The 19180-nt window shown below is 30.7% G+C and overlaps 2 protein-coding genes across 2 annotated transcripts in view; one reads left to right on the top strand and one right to left on the bottom strand.

Annotated features, from left to right (window-relative positions):
- LOC139492871 (voltage-dependent calcium channel subunit alpha-2/delta-2-like) overlaps positions 1 to 5645 on the top strand; it is a 28532-nt gene extending 22887 nt beyond the window's left edge. Inside the window, exons 16-22 of the mRNA XM_071281025.1 lie at positions 221 to 376; positions 1392 to 1609; positions 2275 to 2476; positions 2890 to 3100; positions 3557 to 3695; positions 4533 to 4692; positions 5188 to 5645. Coding sequence (XP_071137126.1) covers positions 221 to 376; positions 1392 to 1609; positions 2275 to 2476; positions 2890 to 3100; positions 3557 to 3695; positions 4533 to 4692; positions 5188 to 5395 — 1294 coding nt within the window. The 3' untranslated portion in view covers positions 5396 to 5645. The remainder of the gene's footprint in view (positions 1 to 220; positions 377 to 1391; positions 1610 to 2274; positions 2477 to 2889; positions 3101 to 3556; positions 3696 to 4532; positions 4693 to 5187) is intronic.
- A 4161-nt stretch (positions 5646 to 9806) lies between these two features.
- The window catches only part of LOC139492860 (palmitoyl-protein thioesterase 1-like), a 32430-nt gene continuing 23056 nt past the window's right edge, over positions 9807 to 19180 (bottom strand). Inside the window, exons 5-10 of the mRNA XM_071281015.1 lie at positions 16861 to 16948; positions 16551 to 16565; positions 15914 to 16004; positions 12153 to 12251; positions 11624 to 11695; positions 9807 to 10729 (exon numbers count right to left, since the gene is read on the bottom strand). Coding sequence (XP_071137116.1) covers positions 10604 to 10729; positions 11624 to 11695; positions 12153 to 12251; positions 15914 to 16004; positions 16551 to 16565; positions 16861 to 16948 — 491 coding nt within the window. The 3' untranslated portion in view covers positions 9807 to 10603. The remainder of the gene's footprint in view (positions 10730 to 11623; positions 11696 to 12152; positions 12252 to 15913; positions 16005 to 16550; positions 16566 to 16860; positions 16949 to 19180) is intronic.

Below are 19180 nucleotides of genomic sequence, written 5' to 3'. Positions count from 1 at the left end.
GGGAGTTTCAGGTTAAAGTTTTTGGTCAAGGTAGTTTTTGATGAAATTGAAGTCCAATCAACTTGAAACTTAGTACATATGTTTTGTATAGTATAATCTTTCTAATTTTAATGCCAAATTAGATTATTACCCAATTTTTACAGTCCATGGAACATAGAAAAGGATAGTTCAAGTGGGGCATCCGTGTACTTTGGACACATTCTTGTTGTTTTGATTTCAGAGCTGATGTTTTAATAACACAACCAATAGAAGAAATGTGGAAAAAAAGAGCATTTGAATCCCTTGATCAAGTAAAATGGACAAACATTGGTCTAAGAAGTGGAGTATTTAGAACATTTCCAGGTCACAGGTCAACCAGAGCATATGATCCAACACAGTATGTACATGTATATAAGAATAAGGAAGTATAGTGTAATTTCCAATGAGACAAATGTCTGCCAAATTTGTCATGTCCAGCATTAAGTTCTGAAATGGTAAACTAGGCTTACTGACTTGTATATATCTGTAAATTCAGAAATTATTGCTTGCATTTTATTGCAAGTGTTGAAGAATGGACAAAAATGCAAGTTTAATTATTGCAATTTTATGAAAACCTGCATACAGGTATATATGTATCAGATACAAAATTGTGAGATCTTATTATTGCAATACTGACCAAGTCACATTATTTACATTAATAAAAACCTCGCAATAATTACTGAATTTACAGTATTTAGCTATTGGAAATGCCAACCCCAAAGAAAGGAAACTATGCTAAAAAAGAGTAGAGAGAAACTAGCCACTTTAAATCTTAGCTGTCTTGAAACAAAGAATTTGTGTCTCATTGATGTTGTTGCCTATAACCAGTCATTCTTATTCCTTTTGACTTTTTATTCATAAGATATTAATAAACAGGGAACCTTTGTGATACAAGTCAGCATGTTAACTGACTGAGCTAAGGAAGTACTTTATTAGCTCAACCACTTACAGCTGAATAAGTATCTACTAATGAAGGGAAGCAATCCCATCACACAATGCTCTCGAACATTACATTTGTATTTGTCATCTTTGCTACATTTTAAGGGTAATTTATAATATCTTGAATGCAAGTTGTATAAAGTGAGAGGTTTAGCACTATAAAACCAAGTTTAATCTACCATTTTCTACATTTGAAAATGCCTGTACAAAGTCAGGAATATGACAGTTGTCCATCCGTTTTTTATGTGTTTTGTCATTTGAATTTTGCCTTGATTAGGGACTTTCCAATTTAATTTTCCTCTGAGTTCAGTATTTTTGTGATTTTACTTTTTGGTACATGTACCAGATATTTGTTAATTATCATTTGCTCAAATGAAGTGAAAATGTATGCTTTTGATCATCATATATTTATTTATATTCATTTGTTTTTGTAGGAGACCATGGTACAAAAGAACTAGTAGTGCCCCATGGAAAACATCTATATCTACACCCTATATGGATGCTGCAGGAGTTGGTAAAATCAACACTATATCTCAGGCTGTGTTTGAAGGGATGCCAGTGATAAGTAATGATGAATGTGTTAATGCATCACAAAATGGAGTCCCACTTCCTGGTGGATGTAGATGTGATCTGGATACGGATTGTAGTAGCAGTATGTAATAATAAAGAAACATTTTATATACCAAATGCATTAAATGTATAATTATTAGGTGGTAGTATGAAAGAGACATTGGAGCTAAAACTTGATGAAATTTTTAAAAGTCTTTCTTATTCATATTAAATTCAGATTTTGTATTTGGAATATATTGGTACTTCAGCAATAGACTATTTCACTCTGGAGTACTGTAAATTCAAAAATTATTGCGTGCATTTTTTATTGCAATTTTGTCATTTTGGACTATAACGCGATTTTAATTTTTGCCATATTGTTAAAAATCCTGTTAAATCCATATAAAAAATTTCAAAGTGAGAGTTTAAATTATTGTGATTAAAACCCTGTCGCATTTTTTGCACTAATAAGAATATTACAATAATTTCTGAATTTACAGTATATAATTTGGTGACAGGTTACCTTAGTAGGTCTACTCTGCAGTAGCAAATTTTGTTACTCTTTCAAGTAAGAGCAACTGAAAGAGATTAAATTAGGGCTATTTGATAATTTCCACTGAATTTGATGTGTATAGAAAACATAAAAATAGTTTATAAGGTTCATACTTTAAGCAAAACTGAATAAAATCAAAAAGGAATATTTAGTTTTCATCTATGAATTTATATTTTTTTCAATTCAGAGAAAAATATTATGTATGATTATTTTAGGGAAGTGTTATCTGAGTAAAGCTACCAAATTGGCTGATCATAGACGTTGTGCCACTGTTAGAGTAGAAGGAGTTACAGGCCTTGATATTCTATATGATGATTTCCATAATAAGATCATGGAGAGTATGCAGGCTAGTAATTTCAACAAATCTTGTGGTCAGATTTATGATTGTCCAGATAAAGAACCAGGCTGTACCACAAGGTAAAAGTCAGCTTAATTTGATGTTTGAATTGAATAGTTGGAACTATTTGTTGATCATTTTATCTGAATCTGAATAAACTAAAATAACTGCAAGTTATGAAATTTGTAATTTGCCTTCTATTAATAGTATGCTAGTGTCAAAGCTATTTTATGTTATATCACTTTAAAATAAAATGATAATTTGGTTCTTAAAAAATGTGAAATGTAGAATTCAATGAATGTTTCTGTTTTACATCAAATTGTTCTTTTAAATTGAAATCATTCAAACTCTTCTTATTTTTCTAGTAAAAAAATATGAAAGAACTTAAAAAATCTGTATATAGAGTTTGAGAATAAGACTAGATGCATATAGTTTATAAGTTAATCAGTTAGCAATAAGCAACATGATGATTATGACGTTTTCTCTTATTCAGATGTTACCTGTTTGATAGTAAAGCAAATTTGGTTGTTGATCCAGATTTTATTACTGCTAGTAACTTAGACAAGAGTAAATATGCAGGTGTGCAGCTTGGAAAGAAAGAAGGAGAAGTAATGAAAGATCTCATTTACAAACATAAATTCTTTATCAGAAAGGAAACTTTAGAATTCCAAGGCACATGTAGAATTACTCCAGTTGAACCAAAGGTAATGAGGATTAGATTCATGTTCATTTGATAATTTGTATGGTGTGATATCTTCTCAATGGAATCATAGACTTCTAGCTCTCCATGTTCTTTCAATGCTTTAACACTTATATACATAGATATAAGAAGGTGTGGTATGAGTGCCAATAAGACAACTCTCCATCCAGGTCACAATTTATAAATGTAAACCATTATAGGTCATGCACATTAGAGGCCATTTTGATTTAGCTAAGCTTTTAAAAAATGATTTAGTTTCATTGCTGTTGGGTCATAATCTGCTGAAATATGAACAATTGATTGCTTTTTCTAGATTGTTTCATAATTGTTACCACAAATGATTATTAAGGGGTCAATCATCTTTTAATCGTAATCCAGGTCTGTAAAGACTTTTGTGTATTGTTGATAATTGATGTTTCAGAAAGTTTTATATCTAGTTTTACCGGTAATTGATTTTCAGGTAACATTGGAAGGAATACCAAAGAATCCTGCAGAGAAAGATGATTATTTCAAAAACAAAGGTCCAATACCTCAGTTCAGTAGTGAATTTGGATGTATCCAGGATGTTGTTAGCTTCAGTGCTAACGATACTGCTCTAGGTAAGATTCCTACATAAACACAGTGTAGATTTGACTGACTGTGACATTAATATAATGAATGTTGATAGTGAACTTCTACAGACCAAACTGTTTAGTTTTGATCTACTGGTTATAATGATTTATTTTACTAGGTCAATTGATTATGCAAGGAAATGTCTCACAACCAAATTATACCCAACTCTAAAATTGCAATTACCCTGTCCACCGGTTCTTCCAACAAAGAGTTTCCTCAGTTTTCTTATAATTTTCTTAACAGAATGACTTTATTAATTATTTTGGGTCAACAGCTTGGCATTGTTGAGTTGTAGATCAGTAGCTCAATAGTGATGAGTAGTAATGTGTATGTGCTTTCAGGATCTGACAGACATTTACTTTCTGTTTTCTGATACTTTGAATGACAATTATTGGTCAGTTTAGCAGGACAACACATACATTCTTGTTGTCCAGTATAGAAATCTACTGAATATAACTATCAATTATGGACTTTTGACGAGGTAAATGTGTTATATAAGGACAAAGTCAGAGTGTCATTATTATCTAACAGGTCCATATATAATGTATTGAGTGAGTGAAAGTCCTTAATTTCTATACTGGACAACAAGAATGCACGGTTAATGGCTGTTATGTGTGACATCATGACGTCATCAATCTTGATTTAGCAAGATTTTTCTATTTTGACCGTAAATATACATATGAAGAGAAACATAGCCTCAATATACTTAACAAAATATAAACAATGTTTCAGATACAAAAAATAACCTTTGAAACACATGATAGTAATATCAAATGAAAACAGGTGAATGCTACATCATATATAATAGTGATTTATATTTGTAGGTAGAGGCATGTTGACAGGGAATGTATCAGGACCATGTATGTCAGGTTTCTACTATGTAACATCTCTACCAAGAACCAATCTTTATCTGTTAGTTATAGAGGACTGGAACAATTATAGGGAGACTTTGTTTTATAACTTTAATTGTAGAATCACAAGAAGGTAAGTGGTATATAAAAAAAAACACTAAAAGATTTGAAATCAGATTCTAATATGATGAGCTTCTTTTCCTTTGTAATCAACACCGTCATAAAATTCTTGATATATCTATATAAAGTGCAGACTCAGTGATGTACAAAATAATGGCTGTCAAAACATACCTCCCACATAAATCAACATGTATTGTTACGTTGTGCAAACGCTATTTCAATTTCGCTGTGTTAAAGATTACAATGGAAAAAAAACCTACAGAACCTTTATTCTAATTCAGAGGCAACAAAAAGAAGAATTAATGCATTAGAGATCGGAAAAATGTACAAAATCAAAATAAACTAAAAATCCCTAAATAACAGTTGTGAAAACAGGTGCTCATGAATTGTTAGCATATTGACATCAAATCGATTGCTTTGAAAAGATAATAATCTGTTATCAAATAATCCCAATAATACTGTTTTATTTGAAAGAAATGTTCATAATTGAAATCAATTCTTGTTACAGTATTGTGAATTCTGGAGCTCACCGAATTATTAATGGTACCTGTGCTCATGAGGACCATTCTACCAGTACACTGGCTGCTGAGGAAAAATGTCCAGTACTCCGTGACCTTGACCTGAAATGTGCTTATACACATGGAAATGTCTGTCAAATATCAATGTTTTTACTGTCTTCTGTACTAACAATTACATTTACACTAGTATTTAATTAGTCAAATAAGTATTTTTATATGTATAATGATATTGGTAAACACATCGAAAAATTACATAATCCTGTTTTCAAATTGTTTTAGCATTTAGTTATTTTAATTCAAGGCTCATTGCAGTAAATGCTCAACAGTACAAGGTTACTTAGGTGCTTTAAAATAACTGCAACAATATCTTTTCTCAGTAATTGTGAAGAGCTTATGATGGAAAAGGACATAAACCTTTAATCGAATAATAAGAATATAATTAAAAATTGTCAAACTGTTTTTTGAAATAAATAGATTTGTTTGTTTTGACAATCAGTTTTATTACAGATGATCTTATTAAAAATAATTTTTCATAAGAAACTATTATATTTTCTAAGCTCTTGAAAAGTGTATGTTTTCGTAAAGTTTACACAAGACATTCAAACAATTGAAATCAGTAACTTTCCTTCATGGACTTATTTGTTGCAAAATTTAAAAATTAAAAAATACAAAATTTTATCAATATTTTTCAATTCTATGTCAACCATTTGTGATTATTTATATGTTAAGGAAAGAATTAATAAAATATTTAGTTGACATATTTGAAAAACCATTTTCTATTCTATCATTGAGCTAACTGTTTATATCTTACAAGATATTTAGATATGCCTTAGGTTTTTATAGCATATTGTCAAGATTTAAAAAAGATTATTTTAAAAAGAGTAAATTTGATGATGTTACTTACATGGTAGACATTTTGGAGAATTGAATCATATATATTTTTTCAGACATAGCAGAGACAATAGTCACAAACCACTGTCTGTCCCTTTATAAGGTCCTGAGTTCTATTGTTGTGTAGGGGTATGCATCTGTCTACTTTGTTTTATAGTTTAACATTGATATACTTCAGCTCATTTTTTGGATATTTTAGAATGATCATATACATGTATTGTTTTCTAATTTGTGATAGATATAGTGTTTTATACATTGTTGTTTATTTTGTTAATTTATTTTTGTTTGATTTTATCTGTATTAATAATATTTTTTACTTTTTTAAGTGATGCTGTTATCATATGTAATTTGATAATAAGAATTTTGTTATCTTTGAGAAAAACAAATACTTAAGACACTTTTTTCTAGTCACATATTTAGTCAGTGAAGAACATTTTTAGATCTTTTGATCGTGCATTCCATTTTTTTGACATTGTATTAATTTTTTGTGTGTTTATGTTTTTAGTTTACTATAGTTAAGTTTGAATAATAATAAAAAGAAAGAAAAAAAAAACAACAGCTTTCTTAGTTTATTTATATAATGTTTCAAGATAACATAATTTCATAGTAAATGTTTAAAGGTGAGTATATTTGTTAATTTTTTCTGGTTTATTTAAGAGAGAACTGTAAATTCAGAAATCACATTTTTGTCCATTCTTTAAAAAAAAATATTTAGAAGTCAACATACCATCTTCAACAACAGGTACGTGTCCAAACAGGACCTTAGTTACTGAAATTAGTGCAGAATAGGGTTTCTGAATGATTGTTCAGGAATCCTACCTGGGATTGGACCCAAACTTGGGTCACATGTAAAAAAAAAGTCCATATTGGTTTTGAGGTATTGCTTATTATAAGTATCTTGAGAAAAAAAACTTATCATGAAACCTTTACATTGACCAATGAAGCATACAATTGAGATCAGGGTCAGATGATACTTGACAAACAGACATACACACCTTATAAATCCTTCCATACAACAAATACAGTTGACCTATGCATTGTAGTTTAAGAAAAACATACAAAACACAAAAACTTAACACTGAGCAATGAACCTTGATAGTGAGGTCAAGGTCAAATAAAACATGACAGACTGACATGTACATCATAAGATATTTACATACTGGTACACTAAATATATTTGACTTTTTGTATACAGTATTAGATAAAAACAAGAATGTGTCCTCAGTACACGAATGCCCCACTCTCACTATAATTTTCTATGTTCAGTGGACCGTGAAATTGGGGTAAACCCTCTAATTTGGCATTAAAATTAAAAAGATCATATCATAGGGAACATGTATACTAAGTTTGAAGTCGATTGGACTTCAACTTCATCAAAAACTATCTTGACCAAAAACTTTAACCTGAAGCGGGACAGACGGACGAACGAACGAACGGACGCACAGACCAGAAAACATAATGCCCCTCTACTATCGTAGGTGGGGCATAAAAATAACTTTGACCACAGAAGCCTGAAAATGAGGTCAAGGTCAGATGATACCTGCCAGTTGGACAGTTACAACTTACAATCATTCCATACATTAGATATAGTAGACCTATTGCTTATAGTATCTGCTATATGGACTTCACCATGAAAACTTAACCTTGTTCACTGATCCTGAAATGAGGTGGAGGTCAAGTGAAACTGTTTGACAGGCATGAGGACCTTGCGAAGTATGCACATACTACATATAGTTATCCTATTACTCATATTGAGAAAGAAATTTAACATTACAAAAAATCTTAACTTTTTTTTCAAAGACACGAACTTCGTAACATAATGCATCTATATACAAAGTATGAGGCATCCAGGTCTTCCACCTTCTAAAATATAAAACTTTTACTTAAGAAGTTAGTTAGTACCACCGTCACTGTTGTTGTTCCTACCGCTGGATCACTATCTCTAAGTCAAGCTTTCTGCAACAAAAGTTGCAGGCTCGACAAAAACTGAACTATAACCAATGAACCATGAAAATAAGGTCAAGGTCAGATGACACCTGTCAGATGGACATGTTCATCTTACAATTAATCCATACACCTAATGAAGTAGACCTATTGCATAATTTTTTTGAAATACAGACCAAAACACAAAAACATTACAATAACCACTGAACCATGAATATGAGGTCAAGGTTAGATGAAAAAATAGACCTATTGCTTACAGTATCTGAGATACTGACTTAACCACTAAAACTTAACCTTGTTCACTGATCCATGAAATGAGGTTGAGGTCAAGTTAAAACTGTCTGACGGGCATGGGGACCTTGCAAGGTACCCAATACCGAATATAGTTCTATTACCCATAATAAGAGAGAAATTAGGAATACTAAAAATCTTAACTTTTTTTCAAATAGACACTGAACCATGAAAATGAGGTCAAGGACAATTGACATATGACAGACAGACACTTCATAACATAAGGCATCTATTACTCATCTATATACAAAGTATGAAGGATTCAGGTCTCCTTCTTTCTGAAATATTAAGCTTTTAAGAGGTTAGCTAACATCACAGCCTCGACCAGATCACTATGCCTGTCTGGCTTTCTGCGGACAAAAGTCGTAGGCTCAACAAAAAACTAAAAGAACCAAAAAATTAGCAACATTACTTTTTAGATTGTAAGCTATTATAGTTTTGTGTACATTGAGAATTAATTAAAGTGTAGAGGTTGAAAGATTCATATACATGCCAACTATGTTTGAGGTGAAGTGCAGTAAGCTTGAAAAAAAAAAAGATTACCATGTGCTATACACTTCAAGTATGTTTATCTCTGTTTTAAAACAATAATACTAGTTTTTTTAAGTTTGGAAATCATAATCTAAGACATTTCAAACAACTGTATTTAGGCTTGCATATGGTCAGGCTATAATCAGAATGTTTAAAATCTTAATTACTATTCCTTTGGATGTGTAGACTTTGATTGCTATTTTGGTCACAGAAAGAATAATTATCAAGTTCAAATTGGCTTAGTTTTCAGTAACTGAATATGCTAAAAGTTGATGCTCTGTGTATTTTGTCTATTTGTGAAGATTAATTTTGTGCCAATCTGATGAGTCCCCAGCCCTTTCAAGCTTAATGTTGCAAAGCGTACATAGTTGACATTCATGTACACTTTTGTCTAAGGTCTATAGAGTTTAATTATTGTCAATCATATCACATACATCTAATATCAATATTCTGTTTGGTATCAAATTTTGCAGACCGTGCAAGACATTCATGGGCAGTCAAGGTTATTTAAATCCACATTCATCATAGAATATTGGTTTTAAATGAATAAATACAGTTACATCACAGAAAATACTAAAAATTTCAAGAATTGTTCTTGCTAATCCTTTGAATCAGTAGTATGACACTTGGCACAATGTAATTAGTATAGACCTCCTTCAACCTTGACAACAATGTATTTCCTTTGTAGAAAATCAAATTAGGCTAAATAGCCGTGGTGTAGTGGTAAGTGCATCAGACTTCTTACACAAAGGTTCCTGGATTGATTCCCATTTCGGGATGAAATTTTAGGGACTGAATTTTCGGCTCTCCCATGACACCATTTGCGAGTATGGTCTTGAGGAAACGATGATAGTCCGTCGAAAGTTGAGGATAAATGGCTGACCCGTGATAAATAAATATGTTAAAAATAGGCTAAATAAGATCATTTTTGCTTTGGACAAAAACATGAAAATGGAATGTTAATTTTATTTTATATAAATTAAGTCTTACAAAACAAATTATAGAAAAATGATATAACAATAGAGACAAAGTATAAATTACATAAATTACAATCATACATAAGACCCTTGCTCACATTACTGATTCTATTGATTTAACAATTCATTTCTTAGTAAAAAATCTACCTGTCTATTTTGTCTATTATTAGAAAAATAACTGTCATATTCATTGTAATTGATGGAATTGTTTATAAAAGCACTCATTTGTACCCTGCAATCATTACATTACTAGAAACATATACTTCTTCCCATATATTGATAAAGCATTTAAAAAATATCAAAGTTTGAAGACAAATTTCTTAAATATACAAAAAAATATATAAATTTTAAGAAATTAAAAGGAGACAAGTTTTTCTTCAAGTGATCAACATACAAGAAATTTTAATAATTGAAACAGGAATTTAAAAAAAAATTAATACTGCACATCTATTTAAAGCAACAATGTTTGAGTATAATAAATATTTACAAGCAAACCTTAGAACAATTTAGAAAATGTGGAGAATTATACATATCTGAAAAAAAATTAACTGTTTATCTTTTCACCTCATATAAAATAACTATTGTTGCACCTTTCTTTTATTTTAATTAAAGTTATGTCTGTGATATGTGTAATTTCTGATGATCTTAACAATAATATAATAACAAACTTATTGAGTATTTCAAATTGATGCATCATTTAATTCAAAAAATAAAAAAGTTAATTTTAGAAGAATCACAGTCATGTTCGTGTGCATCATGTCCTAGTAATGTTCTATTTGAGGAATTTGTTGACAATATTGCTGATGAACCATTCCTCTGTAAATTGGAGATGATCGCCAGGACTAGCTAAGAAATGAAGACGTCCAGCTTCATTCATCTGTTTCAGACCAAGCAAATCCTATAAACAATAAAAATTACCAAATTACTATAATGATAAAAATAGGAGAAAAAAGATAATTATCTACTTTTGATTCGAAAAAGAACTAACGTTTGTGTGATGAGGGAGAGTTTTGTGTGATGAGGGAGAGTAGGGGTACACAAATTTAAAACCTATATTTTGCACCAAAATAAAACCCCCTCCAAACATTATGGAACACAGCATCTCTTCAGAGGGTGGTAAAGGGAGGTGCATGCATGGAAAAAACGTGAAATAAAACATAACTTCTGTCATGAACGTTGCACGAAAAATAAAGACTTTGATGTGAACCTTTTGTGACTCAGTCACTGTCTTCTTATATATATAAACTCTCTGTTTTACTTGATATTCCCGATTTAGTATAAACATTTATAATATAAATGGTTTACGGCTTTTAAAAAAGTATTTCTTGACGATCCCTGCCAAGTGTTTGAATTTTATTTTAAAAATACTGAGCACGCAAAATAAGCATTTGAAAATCAGGATGCACGTAAAATTAAATAAGCAAAACACGTTGAACAAGCCACCTGTCTTGCAGGACTGAACGTCAAATAAAAAAGTAAAAACACGTTGAACGTGAAATAAAAAACGGCGATCACGTTGCACGAAAATAACCCTTTACCACCCTCTCTTCAGTCTATGAACAGCATCATGATTGACTGCTTTATTCCATTTCTTGAATTACAACACACTTTTAAACACGGAAGGAAAATGTGATGATAGGAGACATCAAAACTTTAAAAAGTCAAAGCCCCATACTAACCAAACTATCTGGCTTTAATAATCTCATTGATATGCAATAAATGAAAAGGCTGATGACTTTGACATGGTATACCAGACATTAAACTGATGATTTCACTGTAATAATGAATTTACCTGTGTGTATAACTTTGACTGGGTTAGGTTGTATACAGTCTTTGCTTGTCCTGGGTTGTAGAAACCAAACCACTAAAAAATAACAAAGAAATTATTTGATTATCACTGCAAGTATGAATGTAGGGGAAATGTAGAGCCACTCACTTAGTAGCAATACTTCATTAAACTGAGGCTGTTTACAGTCACGACTCAAACATCAAGGATTGTTTTGTTGTATTTTGCAGGTTATATTTTGCTTTTTTATATAAATGAATATAGTCAAACAGATAGTGTGCTGAACTGTCATAATTCAATTAAAGGAATTATAATATGGTGAATGTATCACTATTTGTTACACAAAATTCAGTGGACTTTTGTTTCTTTTGATTCAATTTGTTATTTTTACTCAGGTACTTTTATTCGTCCATATTTTAAAGTCGTTTTCATAATAATAGTTGTCTCCTCCTGAAATATAAGATGTTATTCAGTCCATACATAACTAAATCCCTTCCTGGCACAGTATTTGTAAGAGTATAAAAGTTTGTCTTACCTCACTGTCTCTGGGTTGTACCATACCATCATCCAAGAACTTAACAAGAGCAATATTCTTCACTTTCATCAAATTGGTTTTGTAGGTAGCATTCATCTTCTGTCAAAGTAAAATAGTGAGTTATACACTGATTTGAATACCGTAAATATTGAGAAATAACAGTAACTGTTTATAAGTCACAGATACCCCTATGTAATATTGAATGTATTTAATAGGCTAAATTCCTTTACACAAAAGGGTGAGTGTGTGACCAAAGTCTGAATGGGGGTTTCTATACTCAATTTATAACATTAATACAATATATCTAGGCTCCCAGAAATATTTTTAGCAGCATCTGTCGTTGCCGTTGTCTGTTTGTCAGCCAGTCAAAGTGTACAAAACAAATGCTAATTGGGTAAAATCTTGAGTTTTCTCTACAATTATTATAACAACACTTATACAAATGGAAAATATGGGAGAAAGGAAAGAAACTCATTCAGTTTGGGTTCAACAGATAATGTTCAAGCCTTTTCACTTATGGAAAATGACAGGAAGGGGGAAAAAGATTACAGATTTTGGGTCAATAGCTCAAAGATCAAGGTCACTGTTCCTTTTAAAAATAAGATGCCATATAATTGTCAATGAGACAATGAATTTCAATTTTCTCTAAAAACAAAGAACAATGAAATATGCTTTCATCCATGCAAAGACAACCAGATGCTCCGCAGGGCGCAGCTTTATACGACCGCAGAGGTTGAACCCTGAACGGTTGGGGCAAGTATGGACACAAAATTCAAGCTGGATTCAGCTCTAAATTTGGATTGTGATTAAATAGTTGACACAGCATAGGTTTCTGACACAGAATGAATGTGGTCTAATGAACTTAAAAAAAATATGTTTGCCTTTGAACAATTCACTATGCTGTTGAATATTAATCCTCTCAAAAAAATGTTTGAAGAAATTTTCTTTTTATTTATGAAATCTGAAATGAAAATTTGACCCCCCAATTTTTTTTTCACATCCTCCTTTCCCTTATTTCAAAACTGATCTCAATTCAAATTTCTAATGAAGTTTGCAACAATAACTACTCATTTAAATACATCATAAAATATTAAAATGTAAAAAAAGTGCTTGTTATTACTGAATGGTAAAGATTGTTTTAATCTATCAGTTGGTAGTAAAAGTGAATACATTGTATATTGTATAAAACAATGATTTAAGTTGATTCAACCACTATTCTGGACAAAGAAAGATAACTCCAATTGAAATCCAATTGGAATTTCTTGCTATTGCACAATATTGTGCAATTAGATATTTCTTGCTATTGTGCAATACTGTGCAATTGAAAATATTTGCTATTGCACAATACTGTGCAATTGAAGATTTCTTGCTATTGCACAATACTGTACAATTGAAGATTTCTTGCTATTGCTGAATACTGTGCAATTGAAAATTTCTTGCTATTGCACAATACTTAATATAATAATTTTGGATCCTGATTTTGACCAACTTGAAAACTGGGCCCATAATCAAAAATCTAAGTACATGTTTAGATTCAGCATATCAAAGAGGCCCAAGAATTCAATTTTTGTTAAAATCAAAATTAGTTTAATTTTGGACCCTTTGGACTTTAATGTAGACCAATTTTAAAACGGGACCAAAAATTAAGAATCTACATACACAGTTAGATTTGGCATATCAAAGAACCCCAATTATTCAATTTTTGATGAAATCAAACAAAGTTTAATTTTGGACCCCGATTTGGACCAACTTAAAAACTGGGCCAATAATAAAAAATCTAAGTACATTTTTAGATTCAGCATATTAAAGAACCCCAAGGATTCAATTTTTGTTAAAATCAAACTAAGTTTTAATTTTGGACCCTTTGGACCTTAATGTAGACCAATTTGAAAACGGGACCAAAAATTAAGAATCTACATACACAGTTAGATTTGGCATATCAAAGAACCCCAATTATTCAATTTTTGATGAAATCAAACAAAGTTTAATTTTGGACCCTTTGGGCCCTTTATTCCTAAACTGTAGGGACCAAAACTTCCAAAATCAATACCAACCTTCCTTTTGTGGTCATAAACATTGTGTTTAAATTTCATTGATTTCTATTTACTTAAACTAAAGTTATTGTGCAAAAACCAAGAATAATGCTTATTTGGGCCCTTTTTTGGCCCCTAATTCCTAAACTGTTGGAACCAAAACTCCCAAAATCAATCCCAACCTTTCTTTTGTGGTCATAAACCTTGTGTCAAAATTTCATAGATTTCTATTAACTTCAACTAAAGTTATAGTGCGAAAACCAAGAAAATGCTTATTTGGGCCCTTTTTGGCCCCTAATTCCTAAAATGTTGGGACCAAAACTCCCAAAATCAATCCCAACCTTCCTTTTGTGGTCATAAACCTTGTGTTAAAATTTCATAGATTTCTATTCACTTTTACTAAAGTTAGAGTGTGAAAACTAAAAGTATTCGGACGACGACGACGACACAGACGACGACGACGCAGACGACGACGCCAACGTGATAGCAATATACCATGAAAAATTTTTCAAATTTTGCGGTCGTATAAAAACTAATATATTTATTTTTTGGCTAAAATGTAAGGTTATGCGTCTTTTATCAATTGACTCTAGGAAAATATAATAATTTATTGTGGGTTGAGTTGGTTTTTATTTATGTTTTGCCTTTAGTTTGGACAAATATTATAACTTATTGTGGGTTTTTTGTTTTGAATACATTAAAATTTCTATCATCATGGTTATAATACTGTGAGCATCCTTCCTGATTGTAAAAATAAACCAAACATTTCCTGAATAATTCTTAAGTTTATACAAATAAATTATTAATGACATATAATTACAAAATCTATATCTCTGTATAGTATTTTTATATAATAGGAAATTCAGATTTAAAATTAAATTGTTAATTCACTGACATCAGATTATCCATTTTTTTGTCTTAAGAATACTAAATCTGCAGTTTGATCCAAACAGCCAATGCTGTGTACACAATTGAAAACATTAAAATCCATATATTTGTTGTTAGCCCTAAAGTTACTAGTATCAGTACACAGTAGTATAAAACAATAAAGGAGTAGGTCCGGTAAGGGCCGATTTTGGCCTCAAATTTCAGGTTCATCTAACGAAAGATTTTGGACACTTTTTAAACTCTTAATTGTCTATTTCAATTGATTCAATTAGTTTATGTGATAGATTTTAACTGATTTAGTCATTAAAAACGCTCCGATTCAAGCTTAAATATGAAAAATCTATCAAATATGCCAAAAAACGTCACTTTTCAGATGGTTTTTGTTAAAAATGAAAGTGGCCGCATCCGTGTTCATCCTCAACCTTTATATATGTTATGTATTATCATCAAATACAACTTACATTTCAATATTATGAATGAACACGAATGCGGCCACTTTCATTTAAGACGGAAACCGTCTAAAATTTAACTAAAATGCTCAAATTGTGAAGATTTCAGTAATTTAGCATGACTTAATGATGCTAGTACCCAATATATGTGCATTGTATTGTAAAAAAATAGTCCATATATATGTAGCAGAAGCATTCTACTTTGCAGTAAATAGCTTAAAGATTGCATTTTCACAATTTTGTAAAACTGATATATTTTGGGACCAAAAAGGGGTCTTACTGAACCTACTCCTTTGTTGAGATATTGTTTTAAGGTAAAATGTTAAAGTCTTCATGCTTTTGTTCACACCAATATGAAATGATTAATTATCTATAATTCTAAATATATTACATTTTCCTGGTTAATATCTGCTAAGAAAACGCTTTTCTGCTTGTACTCATCTTCATTCATTGGGTCATGCCAATACTCAGCCTGAACCAACCTGTAAAACATGTATATCAGGTTTTTAATATCTATATTGCTGAAGGGAAGGACTATTATATTTTCTGTGGAAAAAAAATTATCTAAATATTAATCTCTACATTCCTTTCATTTATAATTTTAAAGATGTGGAATTTCACTTTCTCAAAAGCATCTTCTGTTTCTGAATTAAGATAAATATGTTCTTTAATGTTTGATTCACATATTGATGTACAAACAGAATTCCTGCATCCTTGAACTGACAATGGGAATCAGACTTATTAGTAATGTTGTCATGACATGCATGTATTCACCTCAAACTATGATATCTAATTGGACAGATAAAAAAGCTGTCTACAACATATTGAATATGTTCAATTCTGGCAAATTAAGCATGCAGCAGGCATGCAAAAAAATACCATTAAAAGCAGAGATCTTATCTTTTTCATGCAATATTTCATTGAAAAAAAATAAAATTCATGTTTATGAGGAAAATTATCTTACAATTCCAAAGAATTCTTATATTTTAGTTCCTGTTGCTCTGCTGCCTTGAAGTTTATAAACTTACCTATCCTGAATTGCACTAAAATAAAGAAAAAGATAAGTAAAGTAAACAGTTTTGAGATATATGAGGAAATAAGTTATAAACAAATAGTCCATGTTTTTTTACCTTTAAAGATCTATGAAATTTTGTGAAACAGAATAAGGTAATTTTTTTCTTTGCAAAAACATGCATTATATTATTAAAACAAATAACATATGGTGTCTGTTAATAGTAAACTTTTAGTGAAAAAAATCTAATGGTATCTGATTGCACATTGTTCTTTGCTGTTTTCTATTGTTTTTTATTTGCATGAAATAATAAAAAAAACACATACTCTATATAAGCTCCAAGATTGAGTAGTCTCCTGACCTCATCACACAAGGTTGAATTACCGCCAGGGCATCGAGGAAATCCATACACACCTACAACAAAAGAAATATTCTGGTTAGTAACCCTGACCTTAGGCTCTTCATAATAACTTTATATGTCTGTATTTAAAGAGATAGCAGACAACATTTATATGTTGTAATTACATAGAAGAAGACAGACAATCCACTTTTGGATTTCTGCAGACTGATTTATTACACTTTTGAAATATTGACTCAACCATCTATTAAACCTATAGATTGAGATCAAGAACAACTGTCTGATTTATACAATATGTTATATCGTTTTGCAGCAAAATCATGACAATTTTGTATTTAATAGCTTGTGTGTCTTTCAATTCAACAAACTATATAGTGAAATTTTATTTCGATGACATTTTAATATTTGAAAATAGGCGGTGAAGGGTTATAGATTTTATCTATATTTTTTACCTACAATAATCAGAAGCTGAAGAAGGGTTTTTATTTAGACAGAACTTTACCCATTTTGTTTTTCTTTTTTGAATAATCATGATAATTATAAGAAAATAAATAACCTGTGTATTTTATTTCATTTTCTTAATTTCAGTGGTAGGCTATTGACTATAGACTATGGAAAATGTTCAAGCCTCATCTTTTCAACACTTAAGATCCTGTGGTAACATTTGAAATGATGAACTGTTCATAGCATTGGATGATTGTTGCTTGTTTCACATATAGAAGCAAAAAGTTCATTTCACAATCATATTTACTTTTGTTTTTTTGTTTGTTTAATATTGGCCCTTTCTTTTAAATCTAACTTACAGTAGTTTTTTAAAGTACATGTATCACCTTGAAAATGGAAAATGACCCAGTAAAAATACACTATTCGAATTATATTTAAATAATCTAAATTGTATGTCAAAAGCTATCTGTACTGATCAATGTAGGGTAGAATTGATACTAGGAAAAAACATTTGTTAAGCTCCATTAGTTTGCAAAAGTAATTGCATGCATGGAGTTAACTTGTACTTCTGCTTTCATTAAAATTGATTGCCATGAAATTGTATAAACAATAAAACATGTTATCAAAAACAAAACACTGTCACGCATAAAAGTGTTAAGTTAGACATAATATTTATTTTATTTAAGAGAAATTTCATTGAGTAACTGTTAATAAAGATTGATTGATTGATGGTTGCTTAATATCCAGTTGCACATTGTTATTAAGGAGCAATGAATTCGGGACAATAAATAATATATACTAGGGTAGCTAGGGAACAGTCAATATGGAACAGTATATACTGGGTTGGGAATAGGAAATAATGTACATTATATATTGGTATGGAACAGATAATAAGGAACAGTATATACTGGTAGGGAACAGTATACTTTGGATTCATTTTTATTCATTGGATACCAATTTTCGTTGGATTCGTGGTTACAGGTGAACCACATATTCAAATGTTTAACTAATAACATATTTTCAATAGGATTGGCCAAACCACGAAATCAAATATCCATGAAAGTTTTCTGCTATCCACGAAAACTTATAACCATGAAAATAAATGAATCCACAGTATACTGGTAGACAACACTTAATAAGGAACACTATATACTGGGTAGGGAACAATCAATACGGAACAGTATATACTGGTAGACAACACTTAATAAGGAACAGTATATACTGGGTAGGGAACAATTAATAAGGCACAGTATATACTGGTAGATAACAGTTTTTTATGGACAAGTATATACTGGCAGACAACACTTAATAAGGAACACTATATTCTGGGTAGGGAACAATCAATAAGGCACAGTATATACTGGTAGACAACAGTTTTTTATGGACAAGTATATACTGGTAGACAACAGTTAATATGGACAAGTATATACTGGTAGACAACAGTTTTTTATGGACAAGTATATACTGGTAGACAACACTTAATAAGGAACACTATATACTGGGTAGGGAACAATCAATAAGGCACAGTATATACTGGTAGATAACAGTTTTTTATGGACAAGTATATACTGGCAGACAACACTTAATAAGGAACACTATATTCTGGGTAGGGAACAATCAATAAGGCACAGTATATACTGGTAGACAACAGTTTTTTATGGACAAGTATATACTGGTAGACAACAGTTAATATGGACAAGTATATACTGGTAGACAACAGTTTTTTTATGGACAAGTATATACTGGTAGACCACACTTAATAAGGAACACTATATACTGGGTAGGGAACAATCAATAAGGCACAGTATATACTGGTAGACAACAGTTTTTTATGGACAAGTATA

The sequence above is a fragment of the Mytilus edulis genome, chromosome 1, assembly GCF_963676685.1.
Source record: "Mytilus edulis chromosome 1, xbMytEdul2.2, whole genome shotgun sequence".
Taxonomy (NCBI): Eukaryota; Metazoa; Mollusca; class Bivalvia; order Mytilida; family Mytilidae; genus Mytilus; species Mytilus edulis.
This window is presented reverse-complemented; position numbering and strand designations above follow the sequence as displayed.